Below are 20,270 nucleotides of genomic sequence, written 5' to 3'. Positions count from 1 at the left end.
TATGAGAGATCTCACGCTCCAGCAGCAACCGCCCAGGCAGCAGCCACTTCTAGAAGGACCAGCGATGTCCCAGCAACCCCCGAGCCAAACCGCGTCTCTCCGACCGCTAGCAACGCCAGCATCCCACCAGAGATCCCGCCCCAGCACCCAACCGAAGGGAATCCTGACCCACGAGATAGATGGCAGGCCGACCACGCAGGCTTTGAGCCTGCACCAGACGAGGTCAAGGACCATGAGGGCCAGCAGCCGATGGTGAGGGTTGCCACTCCGTGGCAGACTGCCTGGACCGAGGAGCTACAAGCGGCAGCTTCCTTTGACGACTTTGACTTCCTCGTTGACAGGCTCACCCAAGAACTGTCTGCGGAAATCACTCCGAGGAGAAGTTCAAACCAGGAGAACGCCCCGCCTGCCCACAGAACGCCTGCTCCAAACCACACCACCACCACCAGGGGAGCCAGAAGTAGAGACGCCAGCAGTCGCTACAATCCATCAACGGCTTCAAGGATCCAAAAGCTGTACCGGGCAAACCGCTCCAAGGCCATGAGGGAGATCCTAGATGGGCCCTCGCCCTATTGCACGATCCCATCTGAGCGTCTCTACAGCTACTTCAAGGATGTATTTGACCGCATAGCCCAGAATGATGCGCAGCGCCCAGAGTGCCTCCGCCCCCTGCCCCATGTCGACGAAGCAGGTGTCCTGGAAACTGACTATACGCCCAAGGAAGTAATGGCCAGATTCTCAAAAACAAAAAACACCGCTCCTGGGAAAGACGGCATCCCCTACAGCCTCCTGAAAAAGCGAGATCCCGGCTGCCTGGTCCTTGCCACGCTCTTCAACCAGTGCAAGCGATTCTGCCCGACTCCCAGCTCCTGGGTGAAGGCCATGACGGTACTGGTGTACAAGAAGGGTGAGAGGGATGACCCCAGCAACTGGAGGCCCATCTCCCTCTGCTCCACGATGTACAAGCTCTATGCCAGCTGCCTGGCATCGAGGATCACGGAGTGGTCGGTGAACGGGGGAGCCATCAGCTCCATCCAGAAAGGCTTCATGTCCTGCGAGGGCTGCTATGAACACAACTTTGTCCTCCAAACCACCATCGAAATGGCCAGAAGGGCATGGAGGCAGTGCACGGCAGCATGGCTCGACCTGGCTAACGCCTTTGGGTCCATGCCCCACCACCATATCTTTGCCACACTCCTGGAGTTTGGGATGCCAGAGAACTTCCTTCGTGTGATCCGAGAGGTGTACGAGGGATGCAGCACCACCATTCGCTCGGTCGAAGAGGAGACCGCCGAGATCCCGATCCGGAGCGGAGTTAAGCAGGGCTGTCCCCTCAGCCCCATCATTTTTAACCTCACCATGGAGCCATTGCTGCGAGCGATCTCCAATGGCACAGATGGCTTCAACCTCCACGGTGAGAGGATGAGCATCCTGGCTTACGCGGATGACCTGGTCCTGACCACGGAAGACCCAGAGAACCTCCAACGTATGCTAGATGCCACCAGTCGAGCTGCCGATTGGATGGGGCTCCGCTTCAATGCAAAGAAGTGCGCAACTCTTCACATCGACGGCAGCAAAAGGGACTCGGTGCAGATGACAGGATTCCAGATCCAGGGCGAGCCGATCATCCCCCTGGCAGAGGGGCAGACGTACCAGCACCTCGGCACGCCGATGGGTTTCCATGTCTGGCAGACACCCGAGGACACCATCCAGGAGATCTTGCAGGATGCCGCCAAGATTGACGCCTCCCTGCTAGCACCGTGGCAGAAGATAAACGCCCTGAACACTTTCCTTATCCCCCGCATCTCGTTCACCCTAAGGGGATCCGCCGTGGCGAAGGTACCCCTCAACAAGGCAGACAAGATCGTCCGGCAGCTGGTGAAGAAGTGGCTGTTCCTTCCCCAGAAAACCAGCAACAAGCTGGTCTACATCAGCCACAGGCATGGCGGTGCCAATGTCCCCCGCATGGGTGACCTGTGTGACATCGTGGTGATCACCCACGCCTTCCGCCTGCTGATGTGTCCCGATGCCATGGTATGGAACATCGCAGCAAACGCCCTCCATGACGCAACAAAGAAGCGGATCAGCAGAGCCCCCGACAACCAAGACACCGCCACCTTCCTGAGCGATTCCCTGGATGGCGAATTCAGACGGGACAGGCACGACATCGCTTCACTGTGGTCCCGCGCTCGCAATGCCACGCTTCGCCTGGGGAAGCGCATTGGCTGCCACTGGGAGTGGTGCAAGGAGCGCCAGGAGCTGGGAGTCCTGGTGCCGCAGATCAGGTCCGACGACAACACCATCGTCACCCCGAGCGCCAGGGGCATGCTGGAAAGGGCCCTGAAGGCAGCCATCTACTCACTGTACATGGAAACCCTGAAGCGTAAACCGGACCAGGGTAAAGCCTTCGAACTGACCAGTAAGTGGGACGCCAGCAACCACTTCCTTGCTGGGGGCGGCTTCACCCGTTTCGCCGACTGGCAGTTCATCCACCATGCCCGGCTCAACTGCGTCCCGCTCAACGGAGCCGTCCACCATGGGAACCGAGACAAGCGTTGCAGGAAGTGCGGCTACTCCAACGAGACCCTGCCCCACGTCCTGTGCAGCTGCAAGCCCCACTCCAGAGCCTGGCAGCTGCGCCACAACGCCATCCAGAACCGCCTGGTGAAAGCCATCGCACCGCGCCTGGGGGAGGTTGCCGTGAACTGTGCCATCCCCGGTACTGACAGCCAGTTGCGACCTGACGTGATAGTCCCTGACGAGGCCCAGAAAAAGATCATCTTTGTCGACATCACGGTCTCCTTTGAGAACAGGACCCTGGCCTTCCGCGAAGCCCGAGCTCGTAAGCTGGAAAAATACGCCCCCCTGGCCAACACCCTGAGAGCGAAGGGCTACGAGGTGCAGATGGATGCCCTGATCGTCGGAGCCCTGGGCGCTTGGGACCCCTGCTACGAGCGTGTGCTGCGGACCTGTGGGATCGGTCGACTCTACGTACGGCTCATGCGGCGCCTCATGGTCTCAGACACCATCCGATGGTCCAGGGACATCTACATCGAACACATCACCGGCCACCGACAGTACAAGGAGGCGTGAGCCAGTACGACATCATGCATCAACTATGGGAAAGGGACTGAGAGACTTTTTCCATTGGACCATATGAACTCACCATAAACTCACTGAACATTAAATCCCACCAAATGAGGGTAAATCCATCCTCATCATCGTATCCACTCATTATACTCCACACCTGAACACAGCCATTATATGAACAACGTACCCCCATATCTCAATGTCTGTACTTTGACCCCTTAACTTTTACCCCCAATCGGGGAGATTGCAGATTATGTATTCCTTACGCCACCTGTTCCTAAACCGAATTTCGCACCCCTTGATAATCTGTACCTTATATTCCCTGATAACCAGAAACTTCTATGCTTAAACTCTGTACCGTTTTCTTTTTACTTCAACATCATCTTAATAAGTTTCAGAGTAACAGCCGTGTTAATCTGTATTTGCAAAAAGAAAAGGAGTACTTGTGGCACCTTAGAGACTAACCAATTTATTTGAGCATAAGCTTTCGTGAGCTACAGCTTATGCTCAAATAAATTGATCATTTTAATAAGATTTCCTGGTGAAGCCTATATTCCAGCTCAAGCACTGTCCACTAGGGGGCAAAGCAGCTCAACCAACAGGACACTCCATCTTAGCCAAAAGGCTGAAAAGAAACCAGTAAGGCAAACATCAGCACCCTGTTCAGCTCACTCAGCTTTATACAGTTTTCTCTAACGAGGGCTGAAATGCCTGGCAGAGGCTTTGCGTTCCATTGATGGCCATTTACGACACTACCAGGGTCATTCTGAATAACTCTCGCTTTGCTCATTGATAGATTTTTTTTTTTCACCCAGCATCAACTTTGTTTTTCCCCCCCCAACAGATAAACAGAAACCGGGGAGCTCCATGGTATCGGAAAGGTAAGGCTGCTCGGCAATCACGGCTTTCTTCATGGCCCACTATGAAGGATCAGGGATTATTATCACTTATTCATATTGCCATAGCACCTGCAAGCTCTAAGCATGGACTAGGACCGATCTCTTTTTTTTTTTTTTTTTTTCAAAACTAACTCTGGCAAGGGAGGGGAAATGTTTAGTGCATTTGGGGTGCAGGGGGATGTTATGATATTTCTTTGGGATAGGTGAAAAGTGACACTGAGCCTGATCCTGCTCCCAATGGAGTTAGTGGAAAAACTGGATCTCGAGCCACGTATATGGGTACCGAATTTCTGAGATGCATTGAGGCCGGTGGGGGCACAACACCTTCAGGAAATCAGCCTACTTATATTTAGGTACCTAACTCCTGTACTTAGATGCCTACGTTTAGGCCCCCAGATTTGAAAGTATCTTCCCTGAGACAGGAGTGGTCCTAAAGACTAAGTTTATATGACATGCCCCATTACCACAGTATCTGAGCACCTCACATTCTTTAAGGTATTTACTCCCAGATTACAAATGAGGGACTGAGAGGCTAAGAGTCTTGCCCAAGGTCACTCAGAAAGTCTGTGGCAGGGAATTAATTCAGGTCTCCCCAGTCATAGGCTAGTGCCCCAGACATTGGACCACCCTTCTCTAAACGGTCTGACAATCCAATATGAATCAACAGAGTAAAGGTAAAGGATGCCTCTACCTGACTCACTTTTTTCACGCTCCTCCACAACACAAACGATAGAAATACCCTTGAATGCTGCTGCTACTTTAAAACCATATGTTCCTGGAGCTTCTTTGTACAACACAATCAGTACCTAATGCAGGGGTCGGCCACCTTTCAGCAGTGGTTTGCTGTCTTCATTTATTCACTCTAATTTAAGGTTTCGCGTGCTAGTAATACATTTTAACGTTATTAGAAGGTCTCTTTCTATAAGTCCATAATATATAACTAAACTATTGTTGTATGTAAAGGAAATAAGGTTTTTAAAATGTTTAAGAAACTTCATTTAAAATTAAATTAAAATGCAGAGCCCCCCAGAGCAGTGGCCAGGACACGGGCAGCGTGAGTGCCATTGAAAATCAACTCATGTGCCGCCTTTGGCACACATGCCATAGGTTGCCTACCCCTGACCTAGTGATTGCCAAAGCCCTGGAGGCTGAACGCCACTGTGTAGCCCCAGAACAGACACAGCATGAACGACACTCAGGGCAAGACTCCCCATGCCTAGCAATGTGTTCAACCACGATGTTGAAGGACCATGTAGCGAAAGGGTAATTCAGGCACTCTATCCATTGTGTCTTTGGCCTCTTCAGGGAGTCTGCCAACGATGGTGCTAATTGTGCTGATAGATTTGTTACACGAACATTTATCGACTTAGGAATTGGTTTGAAACCACAACTTGAGACCACTGAGGAGACATCGGATGAGAAGAACTTTCATTTATACCAGAAGAGATGAGTCAAAACCAGAACAGTGATTCCAAGTTCAGATAGAAATTTCACAGGACTGTGCTCTCTGTCACTGATCCAGTTTGGATCCATTAATCCAGACGCCTCCTACAAGGGGTGAAAGTAAGTCTAGGGACTTACCGGTACGGGGCTGGGCTGGAGCCAGCTCTGGCCCCCGGAAGGGGCAGGGCCTCGGGCGGAAAGGGCAAGGCTGGGGCGGTCAGAGCCAGCCCTGGCCCACCCTGTACCGGCAAGTGCCTCCTTCCCCCTCCCCGGGGCAACAGCAGCAGCCGGGAACTCTGGCAGCGGTTTAAAGGTCCCTGGGCGGTAGCGGCGGCCGAGCCCTGGGCCCTTTAAATCATCCCCGGAGCCCTCCCACCGCTTCCCCAGGGCTCCGGCAGCAGGGCTCCAGGGACAGGGCTCCGGCCACCACTACCACGTCGGGCCCTTTAAATCAGTCCCTGGAGCCTGCCGGAGTCCTGGGGAAGCGGCGACAGGGCTCCAGGGACGATTTAAAGGGCCCAGGGCTCAGCCACCGCTACCACCCCAGGCCCTTTAAATCGCCGCCCCAGCCCCGCCGCCGCTACTCCAGGGCTCCGGCAGCAGGGCTCTGGCAGCAATTTAAAGGGCCAGGGGCTCCAGCTGCTGCTAGGAGCAGCAGGCCCTTTAAATTGCGCCTGGGGAAGCCAATCCACCCCAGTACAGTGCACCGGCTCTTGCCGGTACGCCGTATGGGGGCATACCGGCTTACTTTCACCTCTGCCTCCTACCCAGAACTATGGGGAGTGCCAGATCCAGATTTGAATTCTATAGCTTGGGCATCTTTCTTTGTGGATTGGAAATGAACCAGCAACCAAGAGGGGGAAAGCTCTAGCAGCTAGTCCTGGTCCACTGAGCCATCCTTTTCCCTAGCCTTGTCTGATTGTGATGAGAAACCTCTCCTCTTATGACAGTTGCTTTAATTTTCCAAAGACAGTAATTGGCCTGCACCTTCTCTTGTTTGGCAGTTGTTCTGCTGCTACAGTCAAGGACAGCATCACTCTGATCTCCATGAAGAATTTAAGCACGAACAACAGTACGAGTTACCCCTCTTCGGAAAAGGTTTCTCTTTCTAGCCTTGCATTTTAGAGAATTGCTTAGGATTTTGTTTCTCTCCTTGGGGAGAAGATCCCTTTGCTTTCTTAATCCACCGGAAAGGTAGTAATAAACAGGTTCATGCAAACTTCCAGAGGTCTGAGTTGGTTCAGATGAGCATGGACGAATTTGGGTGTTTATCCAAAGCTTACCTGAACTATCTGAGTCCTATTTCAGAGTAGCAGCCGTGTTAGTCTGTATTCGCAAAAAGAAAAGGAGTACTTGTGGCACCTTAGAGACTAACCAATTTATTTGAGCATGAGCTTTCGTGAGCTACAGCTCACTTCATCGGATGCATACTGTGGAAAATACAGAAGATGTTTGTTTTTATACACACATATCATGAAAAAATGGGTGTTTATCACTACAAAAGGTTTTCTCTCCCCCCACGCCACTCTCCTGCTGGTAATAGCCGAGTCCTATGAAGCCCCATTGGAACGTACTGTTTGTCTTTGTGGATATAAGTGAGGGTTACGTTGTCATCTAGAGGCCAGCTGACAACATGCTGGGAAGGGACTACCAGTATGGGCTAAAAAAAGCTCTTCTTTAGCTGGAGGTAGAGATCTGTGTTTGAGAGACGAGGACCACTGTTCTCCCAGCTCCCACTGTGGGTATGATGTATTGTGTGATTGGTGTTTGCAGTACATTGTTTCATTAACATATATGCCCCCCCACAACAGCTGGACCATCACTTCCCTAGGGCTTACTATTTGACACCTGGTCCAGCATTTGGGATTGTTGGAGGGATGGACAGAGTTCCCAAGTGGCTCTCCAAGGGCTAGTCCCTGGGGATACTTTACTTGTTTTCTTTTGCCTGCCAAGAAAGCCTGCTGATGCATCATGTTTTGGTTCTTTTGTAGGTGTTATGAAGACAGTGACATGACAGGAGCCATGAGGAAACACTACTAGCCAATCTGCACTGACTTTCTATTTTGGCAGGGGGTGACATTTCCTTTATAAGTTATTACATCCTTTCCAATCAATATATGTACTCTAAAATCAAGCACAGTAACCCCATGTGGGTTATAAGAGTTTTCTCCAGCCAGAGCCAGCATCTCGCAATGTTTCATGTTCTAACTATATTTCTGATAGGCACACAAACTTGCAGTGTGTTCTAGCAGCTCTTAGGGGGAGGAGAGCCAAACAACCTACAACTTCACCGATGACACAGACCGCTCCCTTAATGACCCTTTGGCATCCGTGCCAGACAATCATTGGCTTGCCCCACAGCTGATCACAAATGTCCCAGTTCAGCTTTGCACTGAAAGGCATGATCCAAAGCCCACTGAAACAAACAGAAAGACTCCCATTAACTTCAGCAGGCGTAGATCAGGCCTGAAGTCAATGGGACTTCAGCAAATGCTTAAGTGCTTTTGCTAAATTGAGGCATAACTGCTGAAAGTCCCTCTCCATGCCTCAGTTTTCCTATCTAAAACATGAATGATATTTACCTACCTCCCAAGGGTGTTGTGAGGCTACATCAATTAATGCCTGGAAAGCAGTTGGAGATCCATGAATGGAAGCTGCTGGAGATGTGCAAAGTACTTTTATTATAAGTTACTACAAATTAAACTTCAGCCAGCAGATCAGCATGTTCCTATGACTACAGTATGCTCCCTGCAGGGAATAGCCATAACCCTTCCTTGATAGCAAATGTGGTCTTTGAGTATACGATGCTTCCAACAGGCCTGTGCTCTGATCCCTTCTGAATGGGGACAGCAACATCTCTCAGATAAAAGGATTCAGTTACTTGGAATAACAGAAGTAAAGTTACTTTAACAGAATGCAGCTCTCTCTTTTCTGCCAGTCTTTGGTTCCTAACAGTTCCAACAAGCCACCATACTTAAGTCTATATCTACATTTAAAATGCTACAGTGGCTCAGCTGCAGCTGCTCCACCATAACACTTCAGTGTAGACAATACCTACAACAACAACCAGAGGGATTCTTCTGTCACTGTAGTTAATCCACTTCCCTGAGAGGTGGTAGTAAGGTCAACAGAAGAATCCCGTCACCTAGCACTGGCTACAGCTCAACTAGTTTGCTCAGGGGTGTGGGTTTTTCCACACCCCTGAGTGACACAGCTGGGTCAACCTAACTTAAGTGTAGACCCAGACCACAGGCAGAGAGACCTTGGCACATAATCACTATACACTGGTTGACCTGAACACCAGCCTGGGACAAACAATCAGCCACATGTAGTTACATTTTAGCCCTTTCTTCAGGGCTCTATTTATTCTTCAGCCCACAAAAAGAAATGTGGAATAACAACACAACCAAGTCCTGTTTCTGACTGAGACTGGCCTCCAGTAGCAAACGGGTCTAATCTCCTCTAACCTGGGGGTCTGCTTGCTCCTCAAAGCCTTCTGCTGTAGCCACCAGAGAGGGTACACTGAACTCTCTCCTGGGCCCTCACTGATATCCCTCAGCTGGGAATCAGAACCAATCATTAGCTGCTGTCCAGCTGGGTCAGCTGATCCGCAGCACCTGCATGCTGGGCTTCCCTCCAGAACAGGGCCAGGTACTCCCTGGCCCAAAAAGCAACACACCACACCCTTGTTACACTCTCTATACAACACTTAACAGGAAACGTCAATGACATTCTTTGCCTAGGCATTTATATCATGATCATCACTGTGATGTTTGAGCACTGGTACCTCAGGTTTAACACAGACGTTTCTTTGCTAACATGTCTGTGACCAGCCCACCTCCAGAGTTCTGAACTTTCAAAAGCTAAGTGATGCTGAGCCAGGGTAGTATGTAGATTGGAGCCCTCCAAGGAAGATGAAAAGTGCTGCAGGAAATTATATTGATGGCTGCTCCTTCCACCTGCAGTCAGTGCTGAACACTGAGCATGCTGGAGGTGGTGTCCTTTGGGCAAGACATAGAACAGAGATCCTGGGATACTTTTGGTAATAGCACAGATGACCTGTTCAACTTCCCAGCCTCCTGGTATGGTAGAATTACATTGTACCTACCTCCTACATTTTCCTCACTTTCAAAAGGATCTGGGGATGTTCTACAACCTAATCCACTGTGCACTGTTAAAGGTGATATGCAAAGAACTTTGTAAGTCAGACTTTTGCTCCTTTTTTTTGGCTCCTGTGTGATGTATATGGAGAGTTGGATAGGGTTAATTTCAAAAGTTCTGTTAGTTCACCTTTAATAACAGGAATTACTATTATTTACAAGAGGGTCTCACCCTTTGTTGCTTGTGTTGGCTAAGGCTGAGCTGTACATCCAGTGCCCTTGCAGTCTCCAGTGTGATCTGAGGGATATAGAAGAGAGACAATAACAAAAGTATGTTGTCTCCTGGCATGTGTGTATGCGTGTTGCCTTCCTGCTTATTGCGTCCTGCTCCCTTCCTGGTCCCATTCCTGTTTGTTCCCTGGTTCCTGAACTCAGTGTTCCAGTTCCTGGGGCGTGCTGCTACATCCCTGCCAGTTGGACTGCAGTTAAATTTTGTTCGGACTGTTTTGATCTAATTGGTTCACAGTTGTTACATGTTTTGATTAACCATCTACCTCAGGGCCCTGCTTCCATTTCCTTGTGATTAGAGACTGCTCTTCTGGAGTGCATCAGAGTGTAACACCTGGCTCCCCAGAGCAGCCTGGCCTGTCTAAGGAATCCTCCAGCCAGGTAACACATGATAATCCTCAAGAATAGCCCAGACTCCTATGACTGGCTCCCTGGGTAGCACACCAGCCTAGTCCAGATAAGGTTCCTGCAGCCACGACATCAAAAAGGTTCATGGGTGAGCACCACAGAACCTACGAATACCCAGATGACTAATGCACCCCTGTCTCAGACTAAGGTGCCTGAGGTAACCCCAGCAGAAATCCCCTTGAGGCCAGACAGCACCTCCACTCAACATAGCCAGCAGAGAACTCACAAAGGCCCTAGCTCAGCAAGGTGGCACTGTGTGGCTATGGGTTATAAACAGGTAGGGGATAAGACAAAACCCACCTACCCCAGTGGAGTTGGGGCACCCCAATGTTGGTTAAATGGATCCTGAAACCCCTCTGCACTTGCCTCTGATTGGGCCTAAACACATTGGTTCCCTTCTGCAACCTTGAAGAGGCAGGAACTAACCCCAGGAACAAGCACTGCACTCAGCAATGAAACAACAAGCCCTCCAACAGCACCAGAGATGATTTGGGGGGTTTTCTGGAGGGCACGCACACAACTCCCCCAATCCCTGCAATAGTACAACCAAGAGCCAGGCACAGGCCTCAGGGCAAGTGTGCTCTTTCTAGCCCCATCCCGTGGCCGCCGATCAGCCCAGAGCCAGTCCAATGTCCTGCAGCCAATGCCCTGCCCCTGCTCTGGAGGGGCATTCCTCCCCTTCAGTGGGGCAGCTGGCGGCAGCAGGCTGTCGGAGTGGGATTTCCTCCCTATCCTCTAGGGCTAGCTCCTTTTTCAGCCTACCCGCTCCTGGGGACAAAGCTGACCCTTCCACACTGCAGCCACTCTGCACCAGCACTAGGTCATCAGAAAGGCACCCTGGGTCAGTACAGGGCCCCCCCCGGGTTACAGCATCCAAGTCTCACTGCCTCTGTGCCCAGCTCCCTGCACGTCTCCCTCCTTCCATCCGCCACAGAGCTGCTCTTGTCAGCAGAAGAGCATTGTGCCAGTTTCCCATACCCAGGTATAGTGAGTGGTGCTTTCACCCTGGGCTTGCTGACTTGGCTGGGCTATAGACTAAAGCCTGAGTGAGGCTTTCACTTGGGCTGGTCACCCACCCACTTTGCAGCGAGGACGCAGGCTAAATCACTCCAGTCATGGGCGGTGGGTATAATAGGCCAGGGAAGGCTAAGTCTTCGCTGGACAGCTGCTGCTGACCCGTCGCTGGACACCTGGGCTGCGGTGGCCCCGTCCCTTCCCCAAGATCCTCACTGCCCCCTGCTGCTGCTTGACGGTTAGTCCTCCACTACACCACCGCCCTCCGGAAGTCCCCGCTGCTCGCCACATCCCTCCTCCTCTTGGGAGGGGGAGTGCAGAGGGATGCGGCAAGCCAGCGGTGGGCGAGCGGGGGCATCTGACAGGGAGTGAGGCGGCTCGGATGGGCGCTGGGGTCAGCCCGGTGCTGGAAGGGGGTGGTTCAGTGCGGTGGGGACTGGCAGCTCGGCCCAGTGCTTGGGGGGCCAGCAGCTTGGTCGGGAGAGCCTTCAGGAGAAGGGGGTCCGGCGGCTCGGCCTGATGCTCGGGTCGCCCAGACCAAGGACCCGGTGCTCAGTGGGCCAGCGCCCATAACTCCGGTGTTGATAGTGCTCCAATGCCTTCTCACAATTCTCCCCAGTTGCTCAGGACAGGCAAGTTCTTCCACAATTCACTGGGACAAAATCATAGAGCAGCTCATCTTCCTGCAGCACAAAGAACCAAGTGCTGTGCTCCCAGCAATTCTAACTACACATGCAGTGAATGCAGCATGATTGAGGATGCATTGCAGTAGCTGGGGTATGGCTTGGCATGCCAGGTTGCTCACACAGGTGACCAGATCCGGATGCCGATCCCTTGAGTTAAGTCTGCAGTGAAAACACACCTACAGTGGCTGAGATTCCCAAGGCCACCTAGGGGATCTGGATCCCCAGTTTCCATTTGATTGAAAGGGGAATTTATCCTCCAAATCCTTAGGTAGCTTTGAAAATCTCAGCCACTATATTTTGCAAGGTAACATCCTAAAGCCCAGATTCCAGGACTGATAACTGTACATTCCTCTCTGCCCAGCCTAGGCTCATGACTCGCTCTAACAAAGTTAACTTGCTCCGTAGCCTGAAGGAACAGACTTTTCAAAATGCCTTATTTAACATGTGGCACAACAGGCAAATCTTGACTTCACTTGAAGTGAACATCAAGATGTATTGATCCTCCAAATAAACATTGATGGCAGTGAAAGAAAAATAAATCTCACTTTCACTGACAGAATTAATATATGTATTCTTACATATACTCCATTGCACCAATCAATCAGGCACAATCATTTAGCCTGGTTTAATTTCATAGGGTGATTTAAGGATGTAGTCTGGAGAATGCAGGATTGAAACATGCTGATGGCAATTATTGACCTGCAGCTGGGTTTTACAGAAGATAATAAAGCGTATGGAATAATAAATGCAATGTTTTCACAAGTAACTATTGATTGAGTTTCTAAATATGTCCATTAGTTTCATAATTTAAAAGTGTGTGAAAAGTGGACTACAAAGGATGTTTATTAAATAACCTGCCAAACTCTTCTGTAAAATTACAGAAGGGAAAAACATATAGTTTGGAGCTGATGGGAAAACGGAACTTCTGTCCCACTGAAAATTCTGGCTGTCACAGTCTGATCTAGTCCCCCTCTCTGGACAGACACCAGTCTGTTGTGAGTGAACCCCAATGCCTGGATTCCACGTGCTCTTAAGCTAACTGGGTCTGGGCAGAACAGGGTCATTATTCCTAGTTCCTAGTTCTCCTGGGTGCAGACCCTATGTTGGCACCCTTTGTTGGGATGCAGACTCTGCTGCCCAGCTGCCTTAGACCCCCATCTCTGTAGGTCACCTTGAAAATGAAAAGTGTAAAAATGTTTGCAATATTGAATAATATGAGGGTCAAATTCCAAGAATTCTCCTTCTAGCCCCTAAACCAGGGGTGGGCAAACTACGGCCCGTGGGGCATTTTAAGCCGGCCCGTGAGCTCCCGCGGGGGAGCAGGGTCTGGAGCTTGCCCCGCTCCAGCACTCCTGCCGGAATGCTGGGTCAGGGGCTGCACCACACTGCTTGGCCCTGCTCCGGCGCTCCAGCCAGGGCACAGGGTCGGAGGACGCACCACGCGTCTCTCGGAACCTGCAGCATGGGCCCACTCCAGGTCCTATGTGCTCCAATGGCCCCCTCCAGCACTCCAATGGGAGCTGCTGCAGTGGTACCTGCGGATGGGGCAGCGTGCAGAGCTACCTGTCCGTGCCTCCGTGTAGGAGCTGGAGAAGGGACATGCCACTGCTTCCGGGAGATGCCTGAGGTAAGCACTGCTCAGAACCTGCACCCCTGAGCCTCTCCCCACGCCCCAACCCCCTGCTCCAGCCCTGATCCCCCTCCCGCTCTCCAAACCCCTCGATCCCAGCCTGGACCATCCTCCTGCACCCCAAACCTCTCATCCCCAGCCCCACCCCAGGGCTCACACCCCCAGCTGCAACCTGCACCCCTTCCCACACCCCGGCCCCAGCCCTGATCCCCACCCCCTGCTCTCGGTCCCAGCCCAGAGCACCCTCCTACACTCCAAACGCCTCATCCCCAGCCCCACCCTAGAGCCCGCACCCCCAACCAGAGCCTTCACCCTCTCCCACACCCCAACTCCAATTCTGTGAGCATTCATGGCCTGCCATACAATTTCTATTCCCTGATGTGGCCCTCAGGCCAAAAAGTTTGCCCACCCCTGCCCTAAACCATGTGCACATGTACCTCTGAAAACCTGTCCCTTCATGCTAATTGTTCCTAGGGTCCTACTGCCCCTTCTCGATCTCTAAACTCATGGAAGACACAGTCTACAACCAATGAACTCACTTCCTATTCTCCAGCTCTGCCTTGGATCCCTTCCAGTCTGTCTCCTGACATCCCCACTTTACAGAAATTACTCTCAGTAGGGTCTCTAATGACTTCTTTCTGGCCAAACCTCAGGCCCTCTACTCTGTTGCTTTTGACACTGTCATTTATTCCCTCCTTGGCATCCTACCCTCACTGGGCTTTCAAGATACTGTCTTCTCCACCTACCTCTTTGACTTCTCTTTCAGCATCTTTTCAGCCTCCTACATATTGCCCTAATACAATTTGGTCATGTAACTAAGCAGTACAGTTGCTCCAAATAAAAGTGTGGAATGAGGCCACACAGTTTATGAGGGAAGTTGGTCCCTGAGGGAGTCTGTCTGAGGAAGTGGTCAACAATAGGAACAAGTTTGAGAACCACAATATTGAATCATCCAGCCTGGAGGAACTGATGGGCCCATCTGATTGCAACCTGGGCTGTTCTTGCAACCTCATCTCCAGGTTCACTGACACTCACTTAGCTCCCTTCAGGCTGTATAAAATGCAGCTGCCAAAATGATCTTCTTAACATGTCACCCTCCTCTTTGGATCTCACCACTTGTTACCTCCTTTTCCACTACATCAAAATCAAGCTAATTGTGACTTGCTCCTCTCTACCTATGGGACCTTGTTTCTTACTGTGATGCTCCCCACCTCCTCCACTCTCAGTGATGCCAGTTTTGTTGCCCCATTTAATTGAATCTCCCACAACTTTCTCTGCGTTTTCTTCCATGCTGTCCCTACACACTGAATGCCCTTCCCAAGCTGATACACTATGGCCTGGTCTACACTATGAGTTTATGTCAGATTTAGCAGCATTAAATCTGAATTAACCCTGCACCCGTTCACACAATGAAGCCATTTTTTCGACATAAAGGGCTCTTAAAACCGATTTCTGTACTCCTCCCCAACGAGGGGATTAGTGCGGAAATCGACATCGCCGTTTCAAATTAGGGTTAGTGTGGATGCAATTCGAAGGTATTGGCCTCCGGGAGCTATCCCACAGTGCACCATTTTGACTGCTCTGGACAGCACTCTGAACTCGGATGCGCTGGCCAGGTGTACAGGAAAAGCCCCGGGAACTTTTGAATCTCATTTCCTGTTTGGCCAGGCGAGCTCATCAGCACAGGTGACCATGCAGAGTTCATCAGCACAGGTGACTATGCATTCCCAGAATCGAAAAAGAGCTCCAGCATGGACCAAACGGGGGTTACTGGATCTGATCGCTGTATGGGGAGAGGAATCCATGCTATCAGAACTACATTCCAAAAGACAAAATGCCAAAACATTTCAAAAAATCTCCGAGGCCATGAGAGACAGAGGCTACATCAGGGACGCAACACAGTCCCGCATGAAACTTAAGGAGCTCAGACAAGCGTACCAGAAAACCAAAGATCAAACGGACGCTCCGGGACAGAGCCCCAGACATGCCGCTTCTACGCTGAGCTGCATGCAATTCTAGGGGGAGCCGCCACCACTATCCCACCCCTGTCCGTGGACTCCGAGGATGGGATACTCTCCGCCATGGCTGAGGATTTTGCAGATGGGGAAAACGAGGAGGAGGACGAGCTTGGGGAGAGCACACAGCACACCATTCTCCCTGACAGCCAGGATCTTTTTATCACCCTGACTGAAATACCCTGCCAACCCAACAAAGCCGGAGAAAGGACCTCTGGTGAGTGTACCTTTTAAAATATAATACATGTTATAAAAGCAAGTGTTTTTTAATGATTAAGTAGCCCTGAGGACTTGGGATGCATTCATGGCCAGTACTGCTACTGGAAAAGTCTGTTAACATGTCTGGGGATGGAGCGGAAATCTTCCAGGGACATCTCCATGAAGCTCTCCTGGAGGTACTCTAAAAGCCTTTGCAGAAGGTTTCTGGGGAGAGCAGCCTTATTCCGTCCTCCATGGTAGGACACTTTACCACGCCATGCTAGTAGCAAGTAATCTGGTATCATTGCATGACAAAGCCTGGCAGCGTATGGTCCCGGTGTTTGCTGGCATTCAAGCAACATCCGTTCTTTATCTCTCTGTGTTATCCTCAGGAGAGTAATATTGTTCATGGTAACCTGGTTGAAATAGGGGAATTTGATTAAGGGGACATTCAGAGGTGGCCGTTCCTACTGGGCTGTTTGCCTGTGGCTGAAAATAAATCCTCCCTGCAGTTAGCCATGCGGTGGGAGGGGGGCCACTGGTGCTGAGCTGTTCGCGTTTGGCTAGCAGGGATCTTCCCTGATACCAGCCAGGCGGTGCAGGGAGGGGAAAAGCGATCATCCCAGAGAATTGGATGGGGGAGGGGGTTAGTTTGGTTTCCGCTGCTGCACGTTAACAGGAAAACTGCAGCAGTAAATGGCCAACTCAACAGGCTTTGCTTGGTATGGGAAAGGAGGGGGCTGCTGTTATGAAGCCGAAAGACTATGGCTTACCATGGCTGCCTGCAAGCCGAATTCTGTTGCTCGGCCCTGTGTGTATGATCTCTAACACCAAAGCCGCAGGCACTCAATATAAGATGCAAAATACGACCTTGTACCAAAATCTCATGTGCTATGTAATGTGAATAGTGTTGTTCACTGTGAAAGAGTATAGCCATTGTTCTCTAAAATGTATCTTTTTAAATACTTCACTCCCTTTTTTTCCTCCAGCAGCTGCAAATGTTTCAAGCCTCCCTCCTCCATCCCAGAGGCTATCTCAGATAAGGCGGCGAAAAAAAACGCACGCGCAATGACATGTTCTCTGAGCTCATGCAGTCGTCCGGCACTGACAGAGCTGTGTGGAGGGACACAAATAGCAGAGTACAGAACGGTGGCTGATGAACGTGAGGAGAGGTGGCGGCAGGAAGATCAGAGGAGGCATGAGGAAATGCTGGGGATACTGCGGGATCAAACGGACATGCTCCGGCGTCTGGTGGAGGTTCATGAATGGCAGCAGGATCACAGACTGCCGCTGCAGCCCCTGCTTAACCACCCTCCCTCCTCCCCAAGTTCCATAGCCTCCTCACCCAGACACCCAAAAACGCAGGGTGGGAGGCTCCGGGCACCCAACCACTCCACCCAGTGGACAGCCCAAGCAACAGAAGGCTGTCATTCAACAAGTTTAAAAGTGGCCTTTTCCTTCCCTCCTACCCTCCTCCCACACCCCACCTGGGCTACCTTGTGAGTTATCTCCCTATTTTTATAACCAATTAATAAAGAATACATGTTTTTTAAATGATGACTTTATTTCCTTTGCAAGCAAGCTGTGATCGAAGGCAGGAGGGCGGGTGGCTAACAGGGAATTAGAGTCAACCAAGGGGGCGGGTTTTCATGAAGGAGAAACAAACAGAAGTGTCACACAGTACCCTGGCCAGTCATGAAACTGGTTTTCAAAGCTTCTCTGATGCGCACCGCTTCCTGCTGTGCTCTTCTAACCGCTCTGGTGTCTGGCTGCGCATATTCAGCGGCCAAGCGATTTGCATCAACCTCCCACTCTGCCATAAACATCTCCCCCTTATTCTCACAGAGATTGTGGAGCACAGAACAAGCAGCAATAACAATGGGAATATTGGTTTTGCTGAGGTCTGAGCGAGTCAGTAAACTGCGCCAGCGACCCTGTAAACGTCCAAATGCACACTCTACCACCATTCTGCACTTGCTCAGCCTATAGTTGAACAGCTCCTGACTACTGTCCAGGGTGCCTGTGTACGGCTTCATGAGCCAGGGCATTAAGGGGTAGGCTGGGTCCCCAAGGATAACTATTGGCATTTCAACATCCCCAACAGTTATTTTCTGGTCTAAGAAGTAAATCCCTTCCTGCAGCCGTTTAAACAGACCAGAGTTCCTGAAGACACGAGCATCATGAACCTTTCCCGGTCATCCCACACTGATGTTGATGAAAGGTCCACCAGTGCTTGCAGCACCATTGAAAAGTACCCCTTGCGGTTTATGTACTGGCTGCCCTGGTGGTCCGGTCCCAAGATAGGGATATGGGTTCCGTCTATAGCCCCACCACAGTTAGGGAATCCCATTGCAGCAAAGCCATCTAGTATGACCTGCACATTTCCCAGAGTCACTACCTTTGATAGTAGCAGCTCAGTGATTGCATTGGCTACTTGCATCACAGCAACCGCCACAGTAGATTTGCCCACTCCAAATTGATTCCCGACTGAGCGGTAGCTGTCTGGCATTGCAAGCTTCCACAGGGCTATTGCCACTCACTTGTGAACTGTGAGGGCTGCTCTCATCTTGGCATTTTTGTGCTTCAAAGCAGGGGAAAGCAAGTCACAAAGTTCCATGAAAATGCCCTTATGCATGCAAAAGTTTCGGAGCCACTGGGAATCATCCCAGACCTGCAACACTATGTGGTCCCACCACTCTGTGTTTGTTTCCCGGGCCCAGAATCGGCGTTCCACGGCATGAGCCTGCCCAATTAACACCATGATCTCCAATTTGTGGGGGAACGCGGTTTTAGAGAAAAGTGTGTTCATGTCCTCATCACCGCGCTGCCGTCGCCTCCTCGCCTGGTTTTTCAGGTGCTGGTTCTGCATACACTGCATGATAATGCGCGAGGTGTTTACAATGGTCATAACTGCTGTGGTGAGCTGAACGGGCTCCATGCTTGCTGTGTTATGGTGTCTGCTCCTGCTCAGGCAATGCAGGGAAAAGGGCGCAAAACGATTGTTTGCCGTTCCTCTGGTGGAGGGAGGGGCGACTGACAACATGGCTTACAGGGTTGGCTTACAGGGAATTAAAATCAACAAAGGGGGTGGCTTTGCGAGAAACAGAATGGCCCCCTCAAGGATAGAACTCAAAACTGGGTTTAGCAGGCAGTTGATTTCACGGAGGGAGGGAGGAGAAAATGAATACAAAACAAATCTGGTCTATTTCTTGTTTTGATCCACTTCATCTATCTTTATACATCTTGCTGGCAGCAGACTGTGCAGTACAACCACTAGCCATCGTCATCACCTGAGTGCTCGGCAGAAGACGGTGCAGTATGACTGCTGGCCATTGTCTTCTGCTGGCTGCAGATTAAAAGATAATGAGACGAATCGCCATGAGACGAAACTTAAAAGGGAAATGACCTGGAGAGTCACTCCCATGTTTGCCCAGGCGCCCCTGACCTCATCGAGGTCAGTTAAAAGAGCATCCTGGACTACATTGACGACGGCTACCAGTCATACTGCACTGTCTGCTGCCAAAAGGCAATAAACTGTTGCTGTGTAGCAATGCAGTGCCACATCTGCCAGCACCCAGGAGACATACAGTGACGGTTAGCTGAGCAGGCTCCGTGCTTGCCGTGGTAAGGCGTCTGCACAGGTAACTCAAGAAAAAAGACGCAAAACGATTGTCTGCCCTTACTTTCACGGAGGGAGGGAGGGAAGGGGGGCCTGACGATATGTACCCAGAACCATCTGCGACAATGTTTTAGCCCCATCAGGCACTGGGATTTCTACCCAGAATTCAAATGGGTGGCGGAGACTGCGGGAACTGTGGAATAGCTACCCACAGTGCAACGCTCCGGAAGTCGAAGGTTGCCTCAGTACTGTGGACACACTCCGCCAACTACATGCACTTAGAGCATTTGTGTGGGGACACACACAATCCACTGTATAAAAATGCTTTCTACAAAACCGACTTCTATAAACGTGACCTAGTTTCGTAGTGTAGACAAGACCTATGACACTATCCTCTCACAAGCAGCCACATGTCCAGGTTTAAGCCGTCCAATCCGGTTTTTCCCCTGTCCAGCACTGATATAAAACTGGATGCGATTGTTTCCAGTATCATGCACAGGGAACGCCATTTTGCAGAGCACACTGCTCTGCCCCCGTCAGCAAGCCACATGCTAGGTCACGCAGGTGGGAGCAGGGCATTCTGCAAAATGGTGTCCTCCTTGCAGCATGACCTCACATGCACTGTGAGTGAGAGGTCACACTGGTGAGGGGGGATCACGCAGGTGGCAACAGGGACAGCCAAGGGGATGTCCTGTATTCTGTGGAGGCACCAGCGGCCACCCTACCCTCTCATCATGTAGATCCTTCAAGATCCACTTTTGCCATGAAGACTGCAAGAGGAAGAGAGTTTGTGCACCTCCCCACCCCAAAAGCAAATGGATCTACCAATATGTGCCAGCCACTGCCCTTGTCACCTGTGACGCCTTCCCCCCGCCCTCCT

General features: G+C 51.0%; 1 protein-coding gene across 1 annotated transcript in view; it reads left to right on the top strand.

Moving 5' to 3' along the window:
* Positions 1–9,854, top strand: part of ECSCR (endothelial cell surface expressed chemotaxis and apoptosis regulator) — a 49,519-nt gene extending 39,665 nt beyond the window's left edge. The window contains exons 9-11 of the mRNA XM_074962128.1: positions 3,935–3,971; positions 6,437–6,530; positions 7,424–9,854. Coding sequence (XP_074818229.1) covers positions 3,935–3,971; positions 6,437–6,530; positions 7,424–7,432 — 140 coding nt within the window. The 3' untranslated portion in view covers positions 7,433–9,854. The remainder of the gene's footprint in view (positions 1–3,934; positions 3,972–6,436; positions 6,531–7,423) is intronic.
* The last annotated feature ends 10,416 nt before the right edge of the window (positions 9,855–20,270 follow it).

This window comes from Natator depressus, chromosome 8 (assembly GCF_965152275.1).
Source record: "Natator depressus isolate rNatDep1 chromosome 8, rNatDep2.hap1, whole genome shotgun sequence".
Classification (NCBI taxonomy): domain Eukaryota; kingdom Metazoa; phylum Chordata; order Testudines; family Cheloniidae; genus Natator; species Natator depressus.
Note: the sequence above shows the minus strand (reverse complement) of the source record. Positions and strands in the feature narration are given on the sequence as shown.